The sequence below is a fragment of the Panthera tigris genome, chromosome F2 (genome assembly GCF_018350195.1).
Source record: "Panthera tigris isolate Pti1 chromosome F2, P.tigris_Pti1_mat1.1, whole genome shotgun sequence".
NCBI lineage: Eukaryota > Metazoa > Chordata > Mammalia > Carnivora > Felidae > Panthera > Panthera tigris.
This window is the reverse complement of record NC_056676.1, coordinates 37794933-37820172: the sequence shown is the minus strand read 5'-3', so window position 1 is coordinate 37820172 and position 25240 is coordinate 37794933. Positions and strand designations below refer to the sequence as shown.

General features: G+C 40.5%; 1 protein-coding gene across 2 annotated transcripts in view; it reads right to left on the bottom strand.

Annotated features, from left to right (window-relative positions):
• NECAB1 (N-terminal EF-hand calcium binding protein 1) overlaps positions 1–25240 on the bottom strand; it is a 191826-nt gene that overhangs the window by 25843 nt on the left and 140743 nt on the right. For both annotated transcript variants that reach the window (XM_042973528.1, XM_007084329.3), the window contains exons 6-9: positions 20655–20791; positions 9575–9696; positions 6701–6777; positions 2555–2608 (exon numbers count right to left, since the gene is read on the bottom strand). In XM_042973528.1, the coding sequence (XP_042829462.1) occupies positions 2555–2608; positions 6701–6777; positions 9575–9696; positions 20655–20791 (390 nt within the window). The remainder of the gene's footprint in view (positions 1–2554; positions 2609–6700; positions 6778–9574; positions 9697–20654; positions 20792–25240) is intronic.

The window sequence follows — 25240 nt, the reverse complement described above, 5'->3', positions numbered from 1 at the left end:
TGCTGTGTGCTTAAATAAGCCTACCAGATACTACTGCTCTGCTCTCATGGCAGGAAATCTCAGGAAAAGGAGTCATCTGTCAGCTCCCAATCTCACTGGCAAAGAACAGCTCCACTTTAGTGCCCAGAAATGCACCAAACACTAGAGTCGGACTGTTGCAGCGTCAGGGCAGGTGCAGGTCTGGCGGAGAACTGCTGGGGTCCAGCTAGGAGGCTTAAATCCTTCCACACCTTGACTCTCCACCTGCAAAATGGGGTTAATGATGGCGCCAACTCATAATGATGGATGAAGTGAATTACAGAAGTGTGTGTTTGGGATAACACTTGGCACATAGTAAAGGCTCACTAAAGATTAGCTTTAAAAAAATTAAGTATATCATGGGGCACCTGGATGGCTCAGTCGGGTAAGCGTCCGACTCCTGATTTCGGCTCAGGTTGTGATATCGTGGTTTGTGAGTTCGAGCCCTGCACTGGGTTCTGCCCTGACAGCATAGAGCCTGCTTGGGATTCTCTCTCTCTCTCAAAAGTAAATAAATACACTTAAAAAATAAAGTATATCATAAAAAGCTTATTCTCTGGTTTCTGATGGGCAATTTATTTTTCAAAGTTCTCGTGTATTCACCAATGGAAAAGGCAAGCTACCTCCCTAGTCAATGACGTCTACTGGTTTGGGTCACCAAGATAAATCACTGAACATGGAAGAGCGTGGAATGATGAGTGCCAGCTGTGCACAGTGAAGATTTGTTACGGTCATTCTGAATATAGAAGGTTTCATAGGAGTCGGCAGTGATGCGTCACTGTCACTAACTATCAACTACAACTTTTAAGGACAAATACCTTACTGGCAGCTCTGAAAAAAAAAAAAAAAAAAAACTTGCTCAAATCATTACTGTATGTGTATTCCCAAAGAGCACAGCTACTTACTTTTACAGGTGGTTGAAAATAGTTAAGGAATATCCTTTCCTGCTTTTAAACAATATTGACTGCTGAGCCAACTTGCCCAGTCCTGTTTTGTTCTTGTAAGTACTTTTATGTACTATTGAATTAGTAATGCTGTGTGGGTTGACGGATCTCTCAAAATTGACGTTGGCCTCTCTTCTGTCAGGGACCCGAGAATGGAACAGTCTGTCACCTTTAATAAACAATCCTTAGACGATTTCTCTCCCACATAGCTAGCGCGAGAGAATAGTGTCACATCAGGAAATTATATAAGAGTAGACAATGGTCTCTCTCAACATTAGAAATGTTATGTTCGGTTTTCTGGACTAGAGTGTAGTGTTCTCTACGTGCAAATCTAATTGACGATAGAGATACAAAGATTGCAAGGTCACAATCCTGTCCCTAAGGGACTTCTAGCAATAGCATTCCCAGTATGCGCGCTCGGCGGCCTTCTCTTTCTCAGCTTCCCACCAAAATGTACCCCTTTAGAATTCTGGGTGCCTGAGGAATTAACACAGACCACACCCCTGTCTTTGGAGGAATAGAAGCACTGAACATGTAGCGGACTATGGGTTATCTTTGGGGAAAGTGTCCATATCTATAGGATTCTAATCATAATAGTCGTTATTAAGCTTTTCTGAGAACCCTCCAAAGCTCCCCCTTTGAAGACTCCCTTTGTGCTGTGAGTTTGGGCAGATGGGTAGGAGCCGATGGACAGGTGAACCTCACCTTTTATCACATAGGCAGTGCCTGTGGAATAAGTGCCTGGTACAGAGATGAAGGGTATTTCCTATCTTTTTCACACGTAAATGCAATTGATCCTGTAAGACCTGTATAGTATACAATATAGTTATTAAGAAAAAAGTGGTTTTCTGTGGGTTGCCCAGATTTTAAAATTTAAATTTTCACTAAACGAAAATGTAATGATCCACTTTTTCCAAACAGAACGTGCTATAAATATGTGCCTCAAGATAAAGTAAAATAACAAATCATATGTATGTGTTGCTTTTTAATTACGTAATCACAAATTTCTTTTTGTTGGGTCTCAGTGCCTGTTAACATCACTTTATCCATTTTCTTTCGATCTCCATAAATTGCCACCCCTGCTGATGGACATCTTTTCCCTATGGATGTAAATGTTCCTTTTTTCTCTAAGTGTCAACTTTGTTTTTGAAAAATGATTTCTGAGCACTTGCAGTGTGCCTGGCCCTGGGTAACATAATACTAAATAGCATCAAGTTTCAGCTCAGGCGTGGCACTCAGGCTTACAGGGGTTATAAAATGTTTATGACATAATTGGGATGTTGCCCTTCTCTGCTGGTCATATTCATTCAATTATTCAATAACTCATTGACTGATATGTGCATAAAATTCTCATTTTACACACATAGCATGCTACATACTTACATAAAACCCCTGCAAAGTAGGCATTGTTAGGTTTTCACAAATCACAATTTAGAAACTACTACAGAGCCGTGCAAAATAAAACATGCTTATGTATTCCTTTTTCAAAATTTCACTGAGATAGTAGCTAATTTTGAAGAATTTTTTTCCTTCAAATATTTGCCAAGTACATATTTCTAACACTTTGACCTAGAAAGAAGAAAAGTACTTACAGATTTAGTATTCCCTTCAATAACTTCTTCTTCCCGTGGTTCAAGTTTGAGATCCTTTAAAGAAAGAAATGGGGAAGGCAGAGACCAGAAATTAGAGGAAACATCATATACTTGAATGGTAACTCTTTTGTGGCTGATATGGTGCCAAAAGCAGCTCATTATCTGAAAGGATATGGAATCATTCTGATTTTAAAAATGAAGTTTTTCCAATAAAGACTCTTTTACCCATTTATCAATGGTAAAGAGCCATTTCAGTGTGTTCAATTTGTTATTACTTTAAGTTTACTGATGATATTAAAAGAGAACAAAAGAGAAAGGAGATTCATGAAAACTGGGAAAGGGTAGAACAGTAAAAAAAAAAAAAAATGAGTAGGCTGATTTCTTTTGCTGTTAGTACTGATCACCACTTTTCCTGGGAGATCATGATGGACATTAGCGTAACGGCCACAATACATTTACACTCTAGTGATAATTTTACTTTACTAAAACATGAACTCAAAAGCAAATGAAAACACTATTGATATTTTCTAAAAATGAAGGGCTACTAAAAAGATCCTAGAATTTTCTACCGTGATCAGTGGATGATGCTAATGTCTCCAGTGAAACCAAGCATGTAATCTCGGAGGACTTCATTCTAAGAATATATCACCTCGCATTGGTGGTGAGGATTATGCACAATAATTCCTTCAGATAGATAAAGAAATCCCTTGAAATCGGTATAAATCCAGACGGTCTGAAATAACATAAGCCTGTTAAAAACAGGGCTATGTTGCTTTAGCTATGCTATTCTCTTGCAGTAAAACCTTAAACAAGTTACTTGACTTATCTAGGGTTCACTTTTAGTGTTTCCTCTGCCTTAAATTCTCTATTCCTAGGGCACCATCTAGCTGGCTCCTTTTCCTTTCTCATACCTCAACTCAAATGTCACTGCCTTAGAGCCACCTTCCCGGATCACCCACTTAAGTATCCAACCCCTCATCTCCACCATATTGCCTTAGTTTGTCCTCAGAGTACTTTTCCCTCTCTGAAATTATCTTGTTTCATTTATTTGTTTACTGATTTTGATCTGTGTTGGATGAAGGACCTTACCTGTTTGGATCACTGCTGCATTTCCACTGCCAGAATAATACCTGGCATAAAGTAGATGCTTAACAAGCATTCGTTGAATAAATGAATGGCCTAATGAACGCCCCATTTAAATCATAGCTTTTCTGTGAAGGCGAAGTGACGCAATGCATATGGATGTGAAGTGAATCTTAAAGACAGAAACTGGAACAATGGTCTCCTTGCCCACTTTTTCCCTAACACCAACTCAGGTACACTTTTCACGTCTACTTTCTTTGATCTAAGATAACAACAGCTTAAATGAAGTCGTACGAACGCAACATCCTTAGTTGTACCCCTTCAAAGAGGATGCCCTGTGATCTGGTGATACACTTAGGGTTTCATGAAGATCAAACAGGTTTTGTTGCTGTTATTTAACATAAAGATGTTTCTGCAGAGTGGGAGCAAAATAGCAAACATAATCTCAATATATCCCCATAAATCCTCATAGAGGCTGAAATGGAAAGATAGAACGCCTGAAGGGATTTTTAGAGATTTCAAGTATTATTTTTCCCCCTCACGTGAATGGTATTGGGCCTGGTTTCCAGTGCAGGAAGGATCTATCACACTAAGTGGAGAGAAAAGAGAACACCTGTTCCACTGCAGGTACACTTCCTCTTAACGGGGAGATCAAACCTAGTGCCCGAAACTGCAGGAGACGAGAGAGTCAGCTGTGAAATGACATGCACTTAGCTACTGTTTGGCAATCGGGTAGTTGTTCCTCTAAAAGCCTAATTCGCAGTACAGAATAAGTTGTAGAAGCAAACGGAACTTGCACTGCCTCTCCATTCATTAAGACAGATCCTGCTGAGCCCCACACCGCTGGAACCCAATGCTGAAGACCATCACATCATACTTTCAGCAAATCTCTCAGACATTGTCCTCAAAATGAAACCCTTTCATGGAAAGGGAGGAAGAAAAAGTCTAGGGAAGAAAGAGATGTGATAATACTTTGATTTAAAGTTGGAAAAAAGGCATGACCTAAGTTTGAGCTATTCCTTTAAAAATAGCTATATAAAGTTAAGACACCAAATAAAGACAGGTTTGCCAAGCACCTCAAAGCCATTTGAAAAGGAGGTATTTGTGTTCTTTAAATGAATCTAAATTTATGTAACAATAGACTCTTTATGTTTTAACAAGGTCTGTTTTCCAAATAGAGGTCATGGATTTCCAGCCCTTCCATGATTGGAAAACTAATTTTCATAGCCGCCATTTTTCTCGTGAATATTTTTAGTCTCGGCTCACATATCAATTAATAAAATTAGGAAGGAGGAATGCTGAACTGCTGCCAACTGTAAGTTTAGGTTTTTTGCCCAGCAAATGGCCAACGTAAACGTGACAAATGGTGACATGGTGCCAGAGGGGCTGGTATTCTCCAAAGTCACTTCTCCTGGACTTGATTACTTGTACAGAACCTCATTTTCAGAGGTCTTACTCAACCTCAGGACTTGGAAGTTTCATCTTTGTGGAGACAGTTCTTAAGATCTTAAACCATTGGCCTGACTTGTTACCTACTAACATCTACCTGGACATTTCTGCCTAAGTGTCCTATTGGGTCTTGAAATTAACACATCTAATAAGCCGGTTCACCTCACCTCACCTCACCTCACGATCTCTCACTTGTCTCTCCATTTCTGTTAGTGGTACAATTGAGCGAGACACTCAGGCTCAAATCCTCAGACTCCTCTTTGAGATACTCCTGTCCTTTACCCATCATACCCACTCAGGGGTCCTGTTAATTTCACTGTAAGTCTTTCACTCTGCCATTTTCTTTTCAGTCATACAATACAGGTCCGTCTCTTTCCGTACCTAATCCCAGCAGGCTCAGATCTAGAACCTGCTCTTTAATATCACTGCTTGAGATGGCTTCGGTGGCTCTTTGAATGTTCCTGTTTAAATCTGTTTAAATCCAGTTTGTATGCTTGCTGTCCAATTTTCTATCTAAAAGATCTCTTTGGTCATATCACTTACCTGTTGAAAAATAATAAATGCTTCCTGTTGTCTCCAAGGCCAAGCCCAAATCCCTTTCTCTATTATTTAATGCCATCCATAATATGGCCCCATCCATCCGCACAATCTTATTTGTTATCATTTCCCCAAATGAAAGACTAACTAAGCTGGTCCATTTAAGCTTTACTCATGCTATCACCCTTACCTGAATATCCTCTCTAGCTGCTCTCTTTTTACTAAAATTTTACTGCTCCATAGCACAGGTTTGTTTGTTCACTAGTTTGTTATCAGACAAGCATTTATTCCAATTTTAGTGACAATACTTTTTACTTTCAGGGAATTCTCTCTTCTCCCTTCAATATAGTGCTCTGGGACTGTTAATCAAGATGTTCTCCCCCTCATCAGTTAAGAAGCTACTTTCTAGAGGTTGAGAGTGTAATTTCATCTTTTAGTATATCATGCAACCATTTCCCTGAGTCACTTTGAAACATTCCCGAGACATCAGCCAGGTCATCCCTAAGAGCTGCCACATGCATTGTTCAAGCACCCTGCTACCTTCGGCAGTGATAACTCAAGAGTCAGGCGATGCAGTCAGGCAATGCATTTATTTAACTTGCAACTCCACATATTGCACATATAACTAGGGGTAGGCATGGGTGGCCTAAGAATTAATGTGAGCTTCTCTATTTGCTTTAACAGAAAGGCTCAGGGGTGCCTGGGTGGCTCAGTCGGTTAAGTGTCCGACTTTGGCTCAGGCCATGATCTTACAGTTTGTGAGTTTGAGCCCCGCGTCGGGCTCTGTGCTGACAGCTCGGAGCCTGGAGCCTGGAGCCTGGAGCCTGCTTCGGATTCTGTGTCTCCCTCTCTCTCTCTCTGACCCTCCCCCACTCGCGTGCGCTCTCTCTCTCTCTCTCAAGAATAAATAAACATTAAAAAAAAGAAAGGCCCAGATAACTACCAAGTAGTCATTTGTAGCATCACAGTGCTCCTGGCTATTATTCTATCCATGGGGCAGCCATGGATATATTAATACAATGAGGAAAACGGGTCACTGAAAAGTGAGAGGGAGAAGAAAGAAAAGGAAGCACACACCTTCTTTTCCAGTCGATCAATTAATTTCTGGAGTCTATTGATCTGGGTCATCCACTGGTTGTCTTCTTCTAATAAGCCTTGAGGGGAAAATCATGAGGGCAATTAAACAGAGCAGGAATGCTTTGGCATCTCAGAATTTTCCTTTTACCCGGAAGGAAGCACACAGTGTCACTGACTAGTCAGCACCCTTTTAAGAAATATATTCACGTGAGTGCTTTCTAAGTTATTGATTTCCATAGATCCATGCATCCCAGTGGGTTCACTCTTACAAGTCTGTGGTTTTTATGTTGCCGCCTGTACTGGTCTTTGATAGTCAAAGAACAGATCCTGCTGAGACACTTTACCACCCCACGAGATGGCTGAGTTTTCTTCTGAAAAAAGGAAAGCTTTAATCAATAATTCTAAACTTACTTCCAAAACAGTGGAAGAAGCCAGGGAAATAATAGGCTTGACCACAGTAAAATAGCTGGTGTCTCCTTTCCTAGGGACTGACCCGAGTAAACATGGACAATATGGTCATGGCATAGCAGTTAAGAGAGCAGACTCTGGAACCTGAAGATCATGGTCAAATTACTTGGCTCCTCTGGCCTCAGCTTCCTTATTTTTAAAATGGCAATAATACCACCACTGGCCACATTGTCATTGTGAGGAATAAATTAGAATATATATGTATATATACAAACATACGCATATGCATATATATGTAGTATACGTATGTCTGTGTGAACATATACACAAACACACATCTATAGTCCAGCACCGGGGCAAGCATTATGTAAGTTCTGCTGTTATTATTGCTGTAATTACATTTTCTAAAATAAGTAGCTTTTATTATTGTTTTTCAAGCTCTACACCCAATGTGGGGCTTGAACTCATGACCTGGAGATTATTCAAAGGTGCAGAGGGAAGAGTTGTGGTCTGAGCCCCTGCACAAACATCCAGGCATCCTTCCGTATCCTTATGGCAGCTTGTGCAAAATTATTTCATAGGCATTTGCTGAAATAATAGTATTGAATACTTCTTGATGGGAGAATGTAATTGAATTCAAACCATAAAGCCTTGTTTTACCTTTGAATGTTAGAAAGATAAGACCAAAATTATAAAGAGGTAGTACTTTACATTAGAATTCACTTCTCTTTCTGCGTTCTTGGGCAAAACTCTCAAAGTTTATCGCATAAATTATGATGCGAAACTAAGTAGTAGCATAGTCACACAGAAGCAGCTACAAAAAATCAGAATAAGGGTGCTTTATAATAGAAAACACTGTAACTGTATAAACAAAATCTATGTTTATTTTTAATTTAGGAATTAATTAACACATTTCCATTCCGGATTGTTCCTAAAAGAATTTAAGGTGGCTGTCACGTCAAAATTTCTTAGAAGGATATTTTGGGTTTCGCTGTGTTTTCAAAATGGTTAAAGCATAAAGGACAATCTATATTTTGACTCAGGAGCCTAGACCTGTCATTTCTTAGTCAACACACGGTAGACTATATCATTGTTCCTAAGTTTTCACTATCTTCCTGTTATAGAATTCTACATATACAACCTCTGCCCCTCAACTTTGCAGGACCTCCTACCACAATGGATGGAGTACATGTCCCTTCCCACTATTACTGGGTTTGGCATGTGACTCATTTGGTCAATGGAGAGCTAGCAGGTAAGATGCACACAGTGGTTTTAACTGAGCTGTGTGATTTATGCTTCTGACACCCAGCAGAAGAGTTTGCTTCAAGTAGTCACTGATCCCAGGAGGCTATGTGAGAAGCAGAGTTGAGCCCAACCTAGAGGCTGGAGAGCACACATCACCCAAATCACAATCAACTACATACCCATGAACAAAAAAGACAAATATTTGCGATTGTAAACACTGAGATTTTAAGGTTGTTTCCAAGTAAAAATGGTCTAATGAATCATATGACCTTGGACAAATTGCTGTACTTCTGGGGAAATAAATATACTGACATCTATCTCATAAGGTACTAGAATATAAGATAATGATCAAGAAAGCACTTTGAAACCTTCCAAGTACAGTATGTAAATATAGGCTAGAGTTAGTACTTTGATTTTCTGAAATATTAGGTAAAGGTTAATTGTGTTAAAATGGTATGTTCAAGTGGTTTATATATATACATACATATACACATATACATACATAGCTTCTAGAAATTACTGTGATATTTTGTAACATGGATTTGTATATTTCAAATGAATTTCAAAGTAATTATTACAAATGACATTATTAAAATATAATGACCTAAAAATTATTAATAAGGTTTTAGTCCAGGTTTGGGTCTGGGTGGCTCAGTCGGTTGAGTGCTCGACTTCGGCTCAGGGCACGATCTCGCAGTTGGTAAGTTCGAGCCCCACACAGGACTCGCTGCTGTCAGTGCAAAGCCTGCTTTAGATTCTCTGTCCTCTTCTCTCTGCCCCTGCCCCCCTTGCACGCTCCCTCTCTCTCAAAAAGAAATAAATATTAAAACATTTTTTAAAAGCTAAGGTTTCAGCCTAATAAAGATTATATTACCCACTTCCTGAAACAGACTTTGCATATGTGTAGGCAGGCTTTAGGGGATCCGGAGCAAATTAGGGTAAAGGGCGCTTCCTTCCTTGAAACTGATAGGAATTTCTACAGGTCTCAAGGTCCCATCACCCTCTGTGCACTGCGAGGTGCGGTTGTGGGATTCTCATGGAAACAATGGTGTGGATCATCACCTCGTTCTTAATACCACAGGCTCTTTGCCACTGTGGTTCAGACAAACTTTTCTGAAAGCATTTCATTACTATTGCCGTTTTACTTGCTTAAAAAAAATAAATCAGTGCGAAAATCAAAACAGTCAGTTTGGAAGAAGAAAAATGGCAAAGCTACATTACCTGGACCACAGGCACTGAACTGGGGGCTTTTGGGGGAGAAGCTGTTGTGCCTCTGGACTCGGCGACTTGATCGCTTTCCAGGCCACTGGATCAACAGGACTTCTGGCTTGGTCGGCCCTTGCCTTGAACAACAGAGACAACATTTAACCTCAGCGTCAGGCTCTGGCCCCGAGAAACAGATCTTCAGCCATCAGTCACAAAGATTTTCTGGTGTAGCGACATGAGAAGTTAGGAGAGTTACTGCTTGCCAACACGCTCTAGAGACCCAGATGATTTGGTTTTATACACGTGAACCTACAGGAGAGACTCGGAGCTGGCTTTATGCTTTAAAAGTCTGAGTAAAAATCATCTCGTAATTTGTGATTTAAGAAAAACTTCTTTCTTTTCTGGGCCAAACCATCAGTGGAAAAACTGTTTCTGTTTGTGCTGGTGTATTTAGTTTGAGAACACCTATGGAGTCTGTTTCTTCTTTCAGTTTTAAATTTTTAAAATCAAGGCTATGTATCCATATATTTTTAAAAGTCAAATAATTCTATAAAACTCATTTTAACAAATAGGAGTTCCTACTCACCTCCACACCACTCCCCATTCACAGAAGGAATGCTTACAACAAGTGTTCGCTTGGATGTTTATCCTCATACCTATATATAATATGCTTAAAGTGCTATCTCTTTATTCTTTAGTTTTTAAATGTATCTATTAGCTTCCTAAAAGGAAAAGCTCAGGACAATGATATATGCAAGGAAATATTATAAGGAATTTAAAGGAAGACTGCTTAAAAGGATGGATTCGATTCGGGAGGCAAGCATTTGGTTCCCTATTCTTCTCTCCTGGTTGGAATACAAACATGATAGCTGAATTCCAGCAACCATATTGGGCCATGAGGCAAACCCGAGGATGTACTTACTATGTGAAAAAGGCGGGAGGTCTATGATAAATCTGTAGAGCTGTCATACTTGATTAGGCTGCTGCCACCACGCTCTTTCATAACAGATAATAAGTCCTTATGTGTTTAAGCATCCTTTTTTTCCTGTTATATGCAGCAAAATCTAATACTAATTTATTCATCCAAAAATCTTCCTTTGTTATCAGTAAGGGAAAATTTCTTTAGCCTCTCTCTGGTGCTGATTCCCCCCCAACCCCCTTTTAAATTTGGATTTCATTTACTCTTTGGTTTGGTGGAAGAGAACATCTAATGGCTTCACAGGAAAGGGTGCACCATGCGAGGCAAAATTTGTGAGACGCTGCATATTAAAAAGATACTTTTATTTTATTCTCCTACTTCATTGGTGGTTTTATGGGGAAAATAACTTTTTTTTTTATTTTTTAAAATTCCAGTATCATTAATGCACAGTGCTATATTAGTTTCAGGAGTACAATATAGTGATTCAACAATTCTACACACTACTCAGAGTTCATCATCATAGATGTACTCTGAATCCCCTTCACCTATTTCACCCATCCCCCCACTCAACTCCTCTCTCAGAACCATCAGTGTGTTCTGTATAGTTAAGAGTCTGTAACTGGTTTGTCTCTTTTTTTTCTTTGTTTTGTTTCTTAAATTCTACATATGAGTGAAATCGTATGGTGTTTGTCTTCCTCTGACTGAATTATTTCACTTAGCTTCATACTCTCCAGATCCATCCATGTTGTTGCAAAAAGCAAGATTTCATTCTTCTATGTGGCCAAGTAATATTCCACTGTGTGTGTGTGTGTATCCTTTGATATCAATTAATTGACCATATAATCATGAGTTTATTTCTGGGCTTTCTATTCTGTTCCACTGATCTATGTGTCTAATTCTGTGCCAGCACTGTGGGAGGCCGGGCCCCGGTGCCAGGCTGAGACCGGGCCCAGGTTGCCAGGGTCAAGCAACGGTTCCCTGTTGACTCAGCCAACCCGGTGGTTCCCCCTCCTATTCCCCCATTTTCAAGGGCATACGAAAGCCTTGTCAAGGCTGAGAAAGTTAATTCCTAAAGCCTGTGGTCTGTGGGTGTTGGCAGTAATGTTACCTCCCCTTTTTCTACCCCGAGTCAAATAGAAACAAACATGGGAACTGTGTTTTGCTAGCAATCTTATCAACAAGGTCTTGCTGTGACCCGTTTAGAAAATTCACAAGGAACACAGAATTAAATGTTTTGGTTGGCAGCGATTATGTGAAACCTGTTTATTCTTAGAATGGCCTGACCCATAAGAGTCTTGATATAAAAGATTGTGTACAGCAACAATAAAGCCGTCACTTGGGCCATCAGCCCGGGGGACCCTCCTGTTCCCAAACTGTCTTCTCTTCTCTCTTTTTTTTTCTTACATTCCCCTACCCTCAGGACCCTGATCTTGGTGTTTGTTGCGCTGGTCGCAACACAGCACCATGCTGTTTTGATTGCTACAGCTTTGGATTATATCTTGAAATCTGGATACCTCCAGTTTTGTTCTTCAAGATTGTTTTGGCTATTCAGGGTCTTTTGTGGTTCCATAGAAATTTTAGGATTGTTTGTTGCAGTTTTGTGAAAAATACTGTTGGTATTTTGATAAGGACTGCATTAAATCTGTAGATTGCTTTGGGTTGTATGAGCATTTAAAAAATATTTCTTCTCCCAATCCATGAGCATGGAATGTCTTTCCATTTATTTGTGTCATCTTCAATTCTTTCATCAATGTTTTATAGTTTTCAGAGTACAGTTCTTTCATCTCCTTGGTTAAGTTTATTCTTTGGTTTTTAAATTATTTTTGGTACAGATGTAAATGGGATTGTTTTCTTAATTTCTCTTTCTGCTATTTATTAGTGTACAGAAATTCAATGAATTTCTGTGTATTGACTTTGTCTCTTGTAATTTTATTGAATTCATTTATCAGTTCTAGTAGTTTTTTGATGGAGTCCTCAGGGTTTTCTATATATAATATGTCATCTGCAAATAGTGAAAGTTTTACTTCTTCCTTACCGATTTGGATGCCTTTTCTTTCCTTTTCTGGTTGATTTCTGCAGCTAGGATTTCTAGTACTATATTGAATGAAAGTGGTGACAGTGGACATCTTTGTCTCATTCCTGACCTTAGGGGAAAAGCTCTCAGTTTTTTACCAATGAGTATGATGTTAGCTGTGGGTTTTTACACATGGCCTTTATTATGTTGAGGTATGTTCCCTCTAAACTTACTTTATTGAGGGTCTTTATCATGAATGGATGTGGTACTTTGTCAAATGCTTTTTCTGCATCTACTGAAATGAACATATAGCTTTTAATCCTTCCTCTTGTTCATGTGATATATCATGTTTGCTCATTTGCAAATATTGAAATCCCACTTAGCTGTGGTGAATGATTTTTTAAAATTTATTGTTGGATTTGGTTTGCTAATATTTTGTTAGGATTTTGCATCCATGTTCTTCACAGATATTGGCCTGTAGTTCTCTATTGTAGTGTCTTTACCCAGTTTGGGTATCAGGGTAATGCTGGCTTCACAGAATGAATTTGGAAGTTTTCCTTTCGCTTCTATTTTTTTTTTGGAATAGTTTGAGAAGAATGGGTATTAACTCTTCTTTAAATATTTGGTAGAATTCACCCGTGAAGTCATCTGGTCTTGGACTTTTGTTTATGGGGAGTTTTTGAATACTGATTCGGTTTTATTGGTGGTAATCAGTATTCTGAAAGAGTATTCTTAGTTATGGCTTTTTTTTTTCATTTCAGCACTTTGAATAATAGATCAAGCTACTCCCTCTGACCTGCAGTGTTTCTGCTGATTTTAATTATTATGTGTCTTGGTGTAGACCTGCTTGGGTTGATTTTATTGGAGGCTCTCTCTGCCTCCTCGATCTGGATGTCTGTTTCCTTCCTCAGATTCAGGAAGTTTTCAGCCATTATTTCTTCACATAAATTTTCTGCCCCTATTTCTCTCTCTTCTCCTTCTGGGATCCCTATAATGTGAATGCTATTGCACTTAATGGTGTCACTGAATGCCCCTAATCTATGCTTACTTTTTACTATTATTTTCTCTTTCCTGAGCTTGATTGCTTTGTATCACTGTGTCTTCCAGGTTACTGATCCATTCTTCTGCTTCCTCTAGTCCACTACTGATTTCCTCTACTGTAGTTTTAATTTCTATTATTGAGATCTTCACCTCTGTTTTTTTTTTTTTTTTCATATTCTATGTCTTTGTAGAGGGTCTTACTGAAATACTCCAGTCTTTTCTTGAGTCAGATGAGTATGTTTATGACCATTAATTTAAATTCTCCATCAGGTATATTACTTATCTCCATTTCACTTTGCTCTTTTGCTCTGAGTTCATCCTGTTCTTTCACGTGGGACATATTCCCTGTCTCCTCATTTTGCCCAACTTTCTGTGTCTGTTTCTATATATTAGGAAAGTCAGCTATGTCTCCTTCTCCTGAAAGTAGTGGCCTTATGAAGAAGAGGTCCTGTAGTGCCGTGCAGTGCAATGCCCCCCGTTTACCAGAACCTGGCATTTCAGGGGTGTCTCCTATGTGTGTTACATACATCCTAATGTTTTGGCCAAGCTGTATTTGCCTTCAGTATAGTCAGCTGCAGTGTCTCTCTCTCTGTCTGTTGTGCCAGGGTTTGGTCCTTGTTTTGTTAATGGGAAAGTCTGGTGCCACTTTGGCATTGAGTTTGGTCAAAGCAGGCATTTACCTGAACTGTGGTCGCACTGATCTGCAAGGCACTCCCCTATATTGTCTACTGAGTGGTTTCTGTTGGTGGGCAGGGCCTGCAGTCAGACTAGATGTCTGCCCCAGTCCACTTCTGGGGCTCCAGTGGAGCTGGTATGTGTGGTTACCTTTCCCCCTCCCCAGGGCAGAAGTAACTTTGGATTTGCATTGGCCACTGTATTGGATTCTTGCCTAATGCCACACCTGTAGCACCATTTTGGACTCCTGCCAAGTTGGATTACAGCAGACGGGTCTGCAGAAGAACATGGGTGTTGGGCATGCTCTTGACAAGCTAGATGAAGAGTGTTTATGCTGATTCCTGAAGGAGTCCATATATCTACTCTGAGGTGCGTGGGAGGGAAATGATGCTTGCCAACTCCTTTGTTCCTGGAGAAGTCTCCCAAAGATCCCTCCTCCTCCAGCACACATTTTGAGATTAGTAAATAAATCTCCTTCCCATATATTCCCTTCAGTTTTCAAACTGCTGCTTCTATGCTGTATCTCAGCAGGAGGGCGGGAACTCAGTTTCTTTGAGGGCGGGAACTCAGTTTCCTATGGCCTTCCAGATTTTTTTTTTTTTTTTTTTAATTCTAGGTGTTAAGCCCCACTAATTCGAAGAACTAACGAAGTTGAACCACTCTGGTTTTCAAATCCAAATGTTATAGGGGTTCATCTTCCCTGTGTGGGTCCCTTGTGTCTGGGGTGCTTGGTCCAGAGTTCGCTCATCTCCCTTTTCCATGCTTACAGCGTCCCTCCCTACCACAGCCAGTTGAGTGGGTCTATTTGGCTCCTGACTGTATCTCCACCCTTCCTACCACTTTCAAGGTGGCCTCTTCTCTACATTTATCTGTGGAAAGTCTGTTCTGCCAGTCTCCTGGTCATTTTCTAGGTTATTTACACTTATGTGGGTGCTACTTAGGTGCATCTATGAGACTATGTGAGCCTAGGATCCTTCTACTCTGCCATCTTTCCCAGAGGTCAGGGTGAAGAATTTTAGGTTGCAAGTCATTTCCTCCTCAAATTTTGAAAAAGCTGCCTCACTGCATTCTAGCTTTTAGTGCCATTATTTAAAAAATCTAGTGTCTTACTCCTCCTCTGTGTTTGACCTAGTTTTTGGTCTGGGAGATTTTAGACACTTCTCTGTCTCTGGTATTCTGAAATACCATAATGGCATTCCTTGGTGTCAGATTTTACAGTTCATTGTAATGGGCTCTTAGTCTGTTCTATCAACTTGGAAACTCATGTCCTTGTCTGAGAATTATTTCTTAGATAATTTCTCTCCTTTTTTTCTCTATCTGAAATTACTACTTTTCAAATCTTGAACCTCTTGGACTACCCTATAGCTTTATTATTTTTCTTTCTTATTTTTCATCTCTTTTTGAAAATGTCATCACACTTTTATCTCCAAATCTTGCTCACAGGTTCTTATTTCTGCAATCATAATTTCCAAGAGCTCTTTGAGCGCTTTGAATATTATTATTTTTAAGTAGCATCCTTTCCTTAATTCATAAATGCAATATTTTTTTTCTGTTTTCTGAGGGTATTGATGATTTGGGGGGGGGGAGAGTCTTCTTCTGTTCTCTGGATTATATGTTTGTTCTAAGTTTCTTTTTTTGTGTTTGATTTGTTCTCCTGGTTGTCCCTGCCTATTTCAGAGGGAAGAAACAGGGATGATTGGAGAGAGAGGCAGGGAGGGAGGGAGGGAGGGAGGGATGGGGAGAGAGGGAGAGAGGCGGGGGGGGGGCGGTGAGAGAGGCAAAGAGAGAGAGAGAGGGAGGGAGGGAGGGAGGGGGCAATTGCCAACTCACAGCCTCCACTGTAGAGTGGCCTGGCTAGGCCTATTCATTATGGGCACCATAGCTTGGTACTTTAAGTCTTTCTCTTGGACTGAGAAAAGCCAGAGAAGCATCCCCAACTAGTGTATAAGCTCGCTGTAAGTTCTCTGGGTGGGTGTCAAAGCTCACTGTTCGGTATGGAGACTTTCACTTAACGCCTCAGTTTTTAGTATCATGGACTAACCCCTGCTGTGCTAGGTGTACATCTGTTCACCTTCTCCAGAACGAACATCTCTAGGCTTCCTCGAGGAGTCATCACACAGCACTGGGTGGAGCTTTCAGCAATACATTAGGCCTGCCTTCATCCCCACTGCACATGGTGAAGCCAATCCTTGAGCCTTTCTGTACCCATTACATTGCATTTTGGCTTCATACATTGTCTATATTTCATCTTTCTCAGAGCTTCTACATCAGTCATCACTAGATTCATCTTCTTTCCATATTCCAAGCTTCTATCTCGTTGGTTCCTCTATCCTTATCTTTGTAGGTTTATGACTCCTTTTTGTCCAGGCACTGTTAATGCCTTTTTTGAAAAGTTTAGGGAGGAAGGAAAAGAAATCATGTTTACTCTCCAATCTTTAACTAGACCATCCTATGGAAAGTCAACTTTCTATCAATTTCAGTGGTGACAAGAATAGGAGACTAGATCAGTTATTCTCTATGTTCAGGCTGAGGGAATATGAACTGTCTGAACTTTTATAATTACCTATAAGCTTCCCTGACTTCTGTAATAGCCAACCATCAAAAGGAGAAAAATAACTTCCAAACCTAGAAGGAAATCAGTCATTTCTCTGGATAAAGGAGAACTTTGGAAAATAGAGTAAATTTTCAGATTCCATTATAAAAAAGAAATTCACATATAATTAAACTGTGTTCCCAGAAATCTGGTTTGTGAGGAATGGAGATTTATATAAGAGGACAGGGGCCTCTGGAGGGAAACTTCAGTGTAACATAATGATTATCCTTGTCATTGGCTATTAGGTACTTTCAGAAGACATGGAATTAAAGTGGCTCCCATTTACCAGTATGCCAGGACAGATACAAAGAGTGTTGTAGAACATCATCTGAAAATCTCACCTCTGTGGCATTCCAGCTGTACGCATCCCTTCTCTCTGAAATTGCCATTTTCACATGAATAGACACAGACATTCTGCCCAACATTGCATGTCTAACTCATTACTACAGGATGACTGATACTGTGTGATTCCTCCCTGGGGTTGATAACTAGACTAGATGCCTTCTCAAAATTTGCTATATTCCAAAGAAGCTTTGTATCCCTAGGTTTCACAAATATTAAGCCTCAAAGTAACACTGATGTTTAAGGGGAAGCAAATTACTATAACCCTGGGATTTTTAATGTTCTCTGCAGGTTCCAGCTGTTGACTATGCAGGGCATCATGGAGTCTTCCTTTATGTTACAAAAAAATGATGAGGTTTTGGGTACATTGATTTGACCTCTCCTCTCTGACCTAGCTCTAATTCTTCCCAAATCTTTACTATATACTGTTATGAGACTAATATTCCCTAAAACCTGGGACGCCTGGGTGGCTCAGTTAAACATATGACCTCAGCTCAGGTCATGATCTCATGCTTCATGAGTTCTAGCACCGTGCTGGACTCTGTGCTGACAGCTCAGGGCCTGGAGCCTGCTTCAGATTCTGTGTCTCCCTCTCTCTCTGCCCCTCCCCTACTCATGCTCTTTCTCGGTCTCTCAAAAAATGAACAAAAACATTAAAAAATTAAATGTTTCCATTACATTTCTCTTTCATTTACAACCACCAATCTCGGATCATATGAAATCTAAATGCAGCTATCTAGCTTTTAAGACCTTCTAGGGGTGCCTGGGTGGCTCAGTCGGTTAAGCACCCAACTTCGGCTCAGGTCACGATCTCACGGTTCATGGGTTCAAGCCCCATGTTGGGCTCTGTGCTGACAGCTCAGAGCCTGGAGCCTGCTTTGGCTTCTGTGTCTCCCTCTCTCTCTGCTCCTCCCCCACTCATGCTCTGTCTCTGTCTCAAAAATAAACATTTAAGACCTTCCCTGGCTTACATGCCAGGTAGGTTACTTTCACTGTCCCAGGTCCTCATCCACTGCTATTCTACATGGTTCCCTTTATCTGGGATTCCCTTTCATTCATTCAGTTTCATATATTGAACATGTAGTTGCGCCAGGTAGAGGGAAACAGGCAGAGCCCCTGTCGTTTAGAAACTCCAAGTCTCATGGGAGAGATAAGTAAACGACTGGGTTTGTAGGTACGTCTAAGTAGAGGGTACTGAGGAAATACACAGTGGTGGAGCAGGAGAAATAAAGACAGCAGTGAAGGTTTCCCAGAGCAAGTGCTGTCCAAGCAATGACCAAGCAAATGGGGAAGAGCCAGCCAGAAGAAAGGAGATGGTACTATGGGGTGGGTGAGAAGACCCATCCCCCCCAGGGAGAATATTCTCTGCCATTAAATCTACCCTAAATATCCTGCTCAAGTCTTGTCTCCTCTGAGGCTTATTTACTGGTCTCTTACTTGATGTCACAGGAAAAAGAGAGCCATCTTTCCTGTCTTGTTTTTTCCCCACCAGTGAGGGCCCCTGGGGTTCTCGTGGCTTTGGTCTATGGTGACCAGCTGATTCGAAGACGAAACTAGGGAGAGGAGACACAGCACTTTTAAACATGAGCACAACTTGCACTCTTCCATCAGGGTCACCAGAGAATCTAAGTTGGATTTATGGGCACAAACTCATAGTGGAAACGAGTTTTTTATTTGCTTTTTACTTTATTTTTAATCAAACCTCCCCAGGTGGAGTATCATGGATTTGGGGTGGGATGTGGGCATCCCTGGGTACCTTAATCAAATCCTGTACAACAGCACTACCCAGATTTACATCAGACCTGTAATAGTTCTTATTCTTCCAGGCTCTGTTTGAACTAGAAACCTATAAATAAAATATTCATGAGTCCTCCAATGTCTTTCAGTTCTGCATTATCACATTCTTTCTCATTAAACACAGCTGCAGCTGTTGGTAGCTTTCACAGGGGGTCAAGGCTAGCCTGTGGCCTGACACAAAAAACAGCTGTTCATTATGTATTCACTATATAGCGGTGTATGTAGAATTCAAGTTTGCAGGAGATGACCAAGGACAAAACCCACAATGCAGGTGAAGAAGGGAAGGGGAGCACTTCTGCAGGCCTCTTCCCAGGGGGCTAATAATTGACTCTAAAAAGGGAGAATCTATTTTGCGACAAGAAAATCTAGACACAACCAAGAAACCAACCTTAACTTCCCGTTTGGAACCTGAAATCAGTATCACTGTGTTTCAAGATACTCCGTTATCCTCTGCTCAAACTTGCGGAACTGGCTGGCTGCTTTTCTAAAGCTCTCTGTTACACCTGCCATTTGAGATGGAATCACTCAATGCAGTGGAAAGAAGTTTATAATGTGAAAATGCTCCACAGATCCATTGAAGAGCGCACACCCATGTTCATCAGCTGCACAAGCTCATTAGATTGGAGATTAGAGGCTTTTTTGTTAGGATTTGGTGGTGCTCACTCATTTTGACATTGTAAACACATGGTTGAAAATTCCACTGTTTCTCTGAGATGTCCTAATGATTATGTATCCATTAATTTGTTTAGAAAAATTGGCCCTACCGAGTACTTTATTAGCAGCCTGTTCAAAAAAGCTACTGTGTGGTTCTCCCTAACTTAAAATGCAAAAAGTTAGATGGTCACATATCTAGGTTTGAAGTAACACATGCAAAAATATGTTGCATAAGCATGAGTTTTGCCAAGCCCTTCTCTAGCTTGCAAGGTATAAACAATGGTAACTCAAGAGAGTACCAACTGCTGGTTGGAATAATTTTTGTCTGCTTTACACATTTCTAATTCAGGTTTCTCTTTAGCATTAGCACCTTTATTTATATAGCTTTTATAATCTCATTACTTATCTTCTCCGTGATATTACTTGGTGGTCCTGACTTTTGAAAACTTTTCCTACCATCCATTTTTCTCTATTTCCTTAAATAAAAAGGCTGATTCTACTCCCAAGTCCCCAGGTACATCCAGTTCATTTGGCCTCTTGGTCTCTTTTCTATCACTTCCACATTTTCACATAATACTCATTTGCAAGATGAGCCCAAATCCCATCAGGAAATTCCACACAATTGTCTTTCACTCTCTCTCCATATTTAACCTTTTGCTTTTCCTAAATTCTTGGCAAGTTTTTCCCCCTTCTGTATGATAAGTATCACTTTGCACCGCGCATTACGGTTTGACTCTTCACGTCTTATTTACGTATTAGATTTTAGCCTCCTGAAAAGTCAGGACTTTGTAAAATGTATCTTTATGTTACCACAGTGTCTTTTAAAGACTTCTTCATCTATTAAATCCTCAATTTAAATTTGTTAAATAATTGATGGACAGTAAAAGTAGAATGGCCTCTTGTAGAGGAAAATATAAGGCAAGAACCCAACGGTGGTTCCTGTCATTCCATTTAAATTGATTAATTTTCATTTTTAGTTTTCATTAGTTTAAGCATAAATGCCCCGCAACTGGTATTTCACAGTAAGTAGCAAGACACCATATGAAAATATTTAACTTGCCTTTCCTGACGGGTTTGCTCCTCAGTAGTTTCCATGGCACATTCCAGAGAATTCTGGAGAGACTGAAGCTGATTCAAGGTCTCCTTCAATAAAAATCGAGTTACAAATTGTTCCAAGTTGGAGGCCTCTTGGTAGTCCTAAAGATGACCAAACAAAGGCAGTTACAAGTATGGGAAGGAAAAAATATCCAAGAATCGTTTTCCCCCATGGACCCAGCAATCTCAGATCAATCCTCGAGGAGAAACAAAGGCAGACATGTCGGCCCTGGAGGCTGGGGCAGAGCTCTATTCACCCACCAGCAGTTGAATTTAAGAGCTGCAGAGACCACAGGAATATCTCTCATCTTCCACTGCACATGCATCAACATAAGGAAAAAGGACAAAACAAGCAGAATTATGGAACAGGCATATGTATAAAAGGAAAAGAATATTCTCTGGAGAAAAAAAAAAGGTTGGAATGTGATTAACTCAGCTTGTTCTGTGCTTCATTTAAGTAACAACCACACCATCATGTATTTTCTCCATTATCAACTAAATGAAGTCACGTTTCAGCAACTGGCTTAGTTCCCTCTTGATGTATTTATTATGCCTGATCTGTATTATACTGAAGCCAAAGGAAATTATGTGTAGTTATCCCCAAACTCAGAAAATGTTAGGCATGGAATATTTAAACAGTTTGCTAAATCTGCTCATGTCCCTCCCTCACGAACCTACCTGAAGCTCAATTGTATCTAAATGCCACAAAAGCACTGTTCCTCCAAACAGCCCCAAGTCTACCCGGAGATCATTGCATACAGAATAGCCGTACTTGCCAAGCTTAGTTTTGGGAGACAGGTGGGCTGTACATGGTGCTACCTGCTGTTCTCTTCTACAGTCTCAGGGAGAACCAGGAAAGAAATGAAAATCAGGTTGGCATGGAATCCAGCTGCCCAAGCCACTCTTTCATGGCATGAGACCAGCCAGTGAAAACTCATTTTCTAGATTATTGGGTGGGAATGATACATACAAGTTCAGCTAAGAAACAGATTTATCTAGCTCTGTCCCTAGATGACTTTTCACAGTTGAAAATACAAAACTGAAAAGAGCGACCGTGACAAGATAATGCCGGAAGTTACGAGGTGCTGGGACATCTCATGTCATGGCTAGAAACTCAGAAAAAACAAGATGTAGTTAGTTAATCTGGGTCTCAGTTTTCTCATTTACAAATCAGGCTATAACTCAGGCATATATTCCATCTCAAAATGGTCTGTGTTTCCACCAACTCAGAATTAGGAAATACTGGATTGTGGCCTCCTGATGGAAATTACTTCGGAATTTTCTTCTGATAGCAGAACCACATACTGCCCTAGAAACCTTCATTTCATTCCTATTTTGAAATCATAAAATGCCTCAATTATCAGTTTCTTTTTAAGTGCATTCTTGTAGGTGAACACAGAAAATTCCCTTATCTACCCTATCTAATGATCCGATTTGAAATATAAAAATGTTCATGCCTTTAAACTCCACCTAAGAAACTAACCATAAACCAAAACATTACATGCTTATAATAACCTAAGAGTTTTTGTGAGTTAATTCAAGGTAAAAACACACCACATATTTAGTTTTATCAAATAGATTGCTACTTAGTAGCAATAAAAACTTCAAAAAATTATTTCTCGATGTGTTTTTTTTTAAACTGAGAAAAACTTTCTTTTGAGAAGAAAATGTGATAGAAAAAAAGGCATGTGCTTGATTCTTTCCCCCTAGTCATTTCCCTTTTGAGAAAGCATAGTTTTAAAATAGAATTTATTTAAAACATTTTTTTTAAAAATAAAAACAATTTATTAAAATGCCAAGACAGCGTAATGGTGTAGTCAGAGATTATGCCAATTACATTTGCATCTCAGTATACACCACGACTAATCCAAAGCCAAACTATGAAGTTTTATACCTATTTGGAGACAGCCTGTAAGGTGAAGGAAGCGTACATTTACTGAGCAACGCATTGTCCCATCAGCCTGGCTCTTTCCTCAGTTAAATGCTAAGTGTCATGTCAGGATGACAGAACTAATCGCATATCATTGCAATCAGATTTTAGCTTCTTAGACTCAAAGGTCACACCTTATACCACTGTGGGCCTCATGGTGCCTGCAACAGATAACTCACTCAATATTTGATTGTAGAAAAACTCCTCTAAGTCTAAAAATTGATTGCATTAGCTATTGTGGTCTTAACATATTACGATTTGGGTGACGTTTGAGTGCAATACTTAAGGACAGTTAAAATCTGACAACTGGCTATTCCACGGCAGCAAAGTAAGAAGTGATTTCGATACTGAGACATCTGTCTCCCTCTGATGAGAGTTTGCTATCGTCACGAGTGATTCTTCAGACAACATTAAGAGGTGGCACAACCAGCTAGTACACTGTGAATGGCTGATGCCTTGACACTAAGAGGGGTGGGAGATGGGGTTAAGGTTTTGGGGGACTCAGTTCTTTGAGTCAATACAAAGATTGGCTGTTATGTGCTACCACCCCTGGATCATGAGAAAAGAGCCTCTTTCTTTTCTTTTCTCTTTTCTTTTCTTTATCTTTATCTTTATTTATTTTTGAGAGAGAGACAGAGTGCGAGCAGGGGAGGAGCAGAGAGAGAGGGAGACACAGAATCGGAAGCAGGCTCCAGGCCCTGAGCTGTCAGCACAGAGCCCAACACAGGGCTCAAACTCACGAACTGTGAGATCATAACCTGAGCTGAAGTCTGACGCTCAACTGACTGAGCCACCCAGGTGCCCCTAAAACAGCTTGTTTTCTAATATTCCTGTTTATCCTTCCAGACTCCACTCATGGCACCGCCTTGGTAGAGCCTTTCCTTTCCCTGATCTACCACTTTGCTTCATGGGATTAGGCACACTTCCTTTCCCTTCTCTGTGTTCCGAGCCAGAGGAACTGGTTAATATGCAATTTATCACTGTATATTATAATGCTGTTCTACTTGCCCATCTCCCACATCCCAGGCGAGCTCTTTAAAGGTGGGAAATAAGAGGTGCTTGGGGGGCTCAATCAGTTGAGCTTCTGACTTTTGATTTTGGCTCCGGTCATGATCTCATGGTTCGTGGGACTGAGCCCCATGTCCGCCTCTGCAGGGACAGCACGGAGCCTGCCTGGATTCTCTCTCCCTCTCTCTGTCTCTCTCCCACTTGTGCATGTGCTATCTCTCTCTCTCTCTCTCTCTCTCTCTCCCTCCCTCCCTCCCTCCCTCTTAAAATAAATAAATAAACATTAAAAGAACCCATAAAGGTAGGAAATATACCTTATAATCATCTCTGCCTCCAGAATGCCCAGAACAAAGCCCAGCTCATAGCATGGTGCTTAAATGTTTAAAGGGTATGTGCACAACAGGACGCTACCTGTAGATTCAGGCACCAGAGGACGTATCTGGGCATCAGAAACTATTTTTGACTTCCCCCAGGCACCAGCTGCTTCCCCCGGCCTCTCACCCTTGCCAGGGGCAGACACTGCTGTCCAGCCTGTCTGGTCGTGTGGGCTCTGCAATAAATGGAAATAAAGCTTTGTTCTTAACAGACTGTCCTCATTTCATTTTCTGGACCATGTGTTAGTCTTCTTTCCTTCCCTTCATCTGAATCCCAAGGTTTAGGACTGCAGACCCAGGTGGCATGGATTCAATCCCCCTTTCCTTCTCTGGGACGTGCAGCAGATGTTCCTTTGGAAGGTGGTGGCAAAAGAAGCAGATGGAAAATTAAATAGATAACAAGCTGGAAAATGTCAAAGCCTGGTCCTCTTTATTCTCAACAAATGTGTTGGTTGTGCAGGTACAAAAAGGGGTCTTTGCATGCTGAACTCTCCGAAGACTAGTATGTTGGCTTAAGATACACATTCCTTTGAGCAAAATCCAGAATGCGAGAAACTGGCAGAAAGAACATCCACTCGTCTACGAAAGCAGCAAAAACACGTACAGATGGTACCTGATATCCAGATTCTGCCACTTTTTTCAAAAACAGTTTAGTCCTTTATGTCTATTGGAAAGGTTATAGGCAAATGAAGGTTAATTATATGTTTCTCAGATCCCAATACTGTTTATTCATGTCTTTGACAACTGTCATTTAATCTTGAAGCGGAAATTGTTAACAAACTAGCATTAATATTTCCGTTTGTGCCTTTGGAAAGCCACACTGTGAACAATCCGCCTATTTCTTTTATATGGAGCTGGGACAGGGTGAGGATTTATTCAAGGAAAAACACTAGCATTAGAAGCACAGTCCTTTAAATATCGGGTTTCTTAGGGCACTGCCTGTGCATCTTAATTGTCAGATCATTTCTCAGAAAGCAAGCCCCTGCCCATCAGGGTGATGGAAGAGTAGAGATCCCGGCTATTAACCCACCATGAATCATCTGAGTTAATTAGGAAAATCAGAGCATCAGTCTTCCCTGTTTGTATTTGCCCTACTTGAAAATTAATCAGGTCGGTGACATCCAGCCTCAGTGTCTTCTTGTTTATGAGATCAGATGCAATCGGACTTAGCTGGGGGGGGTGGGGGGTGGGGGGGGTGAGGGCTTCTGACTTCCTTTTGATCTAAGCCCCTGCAGCTAT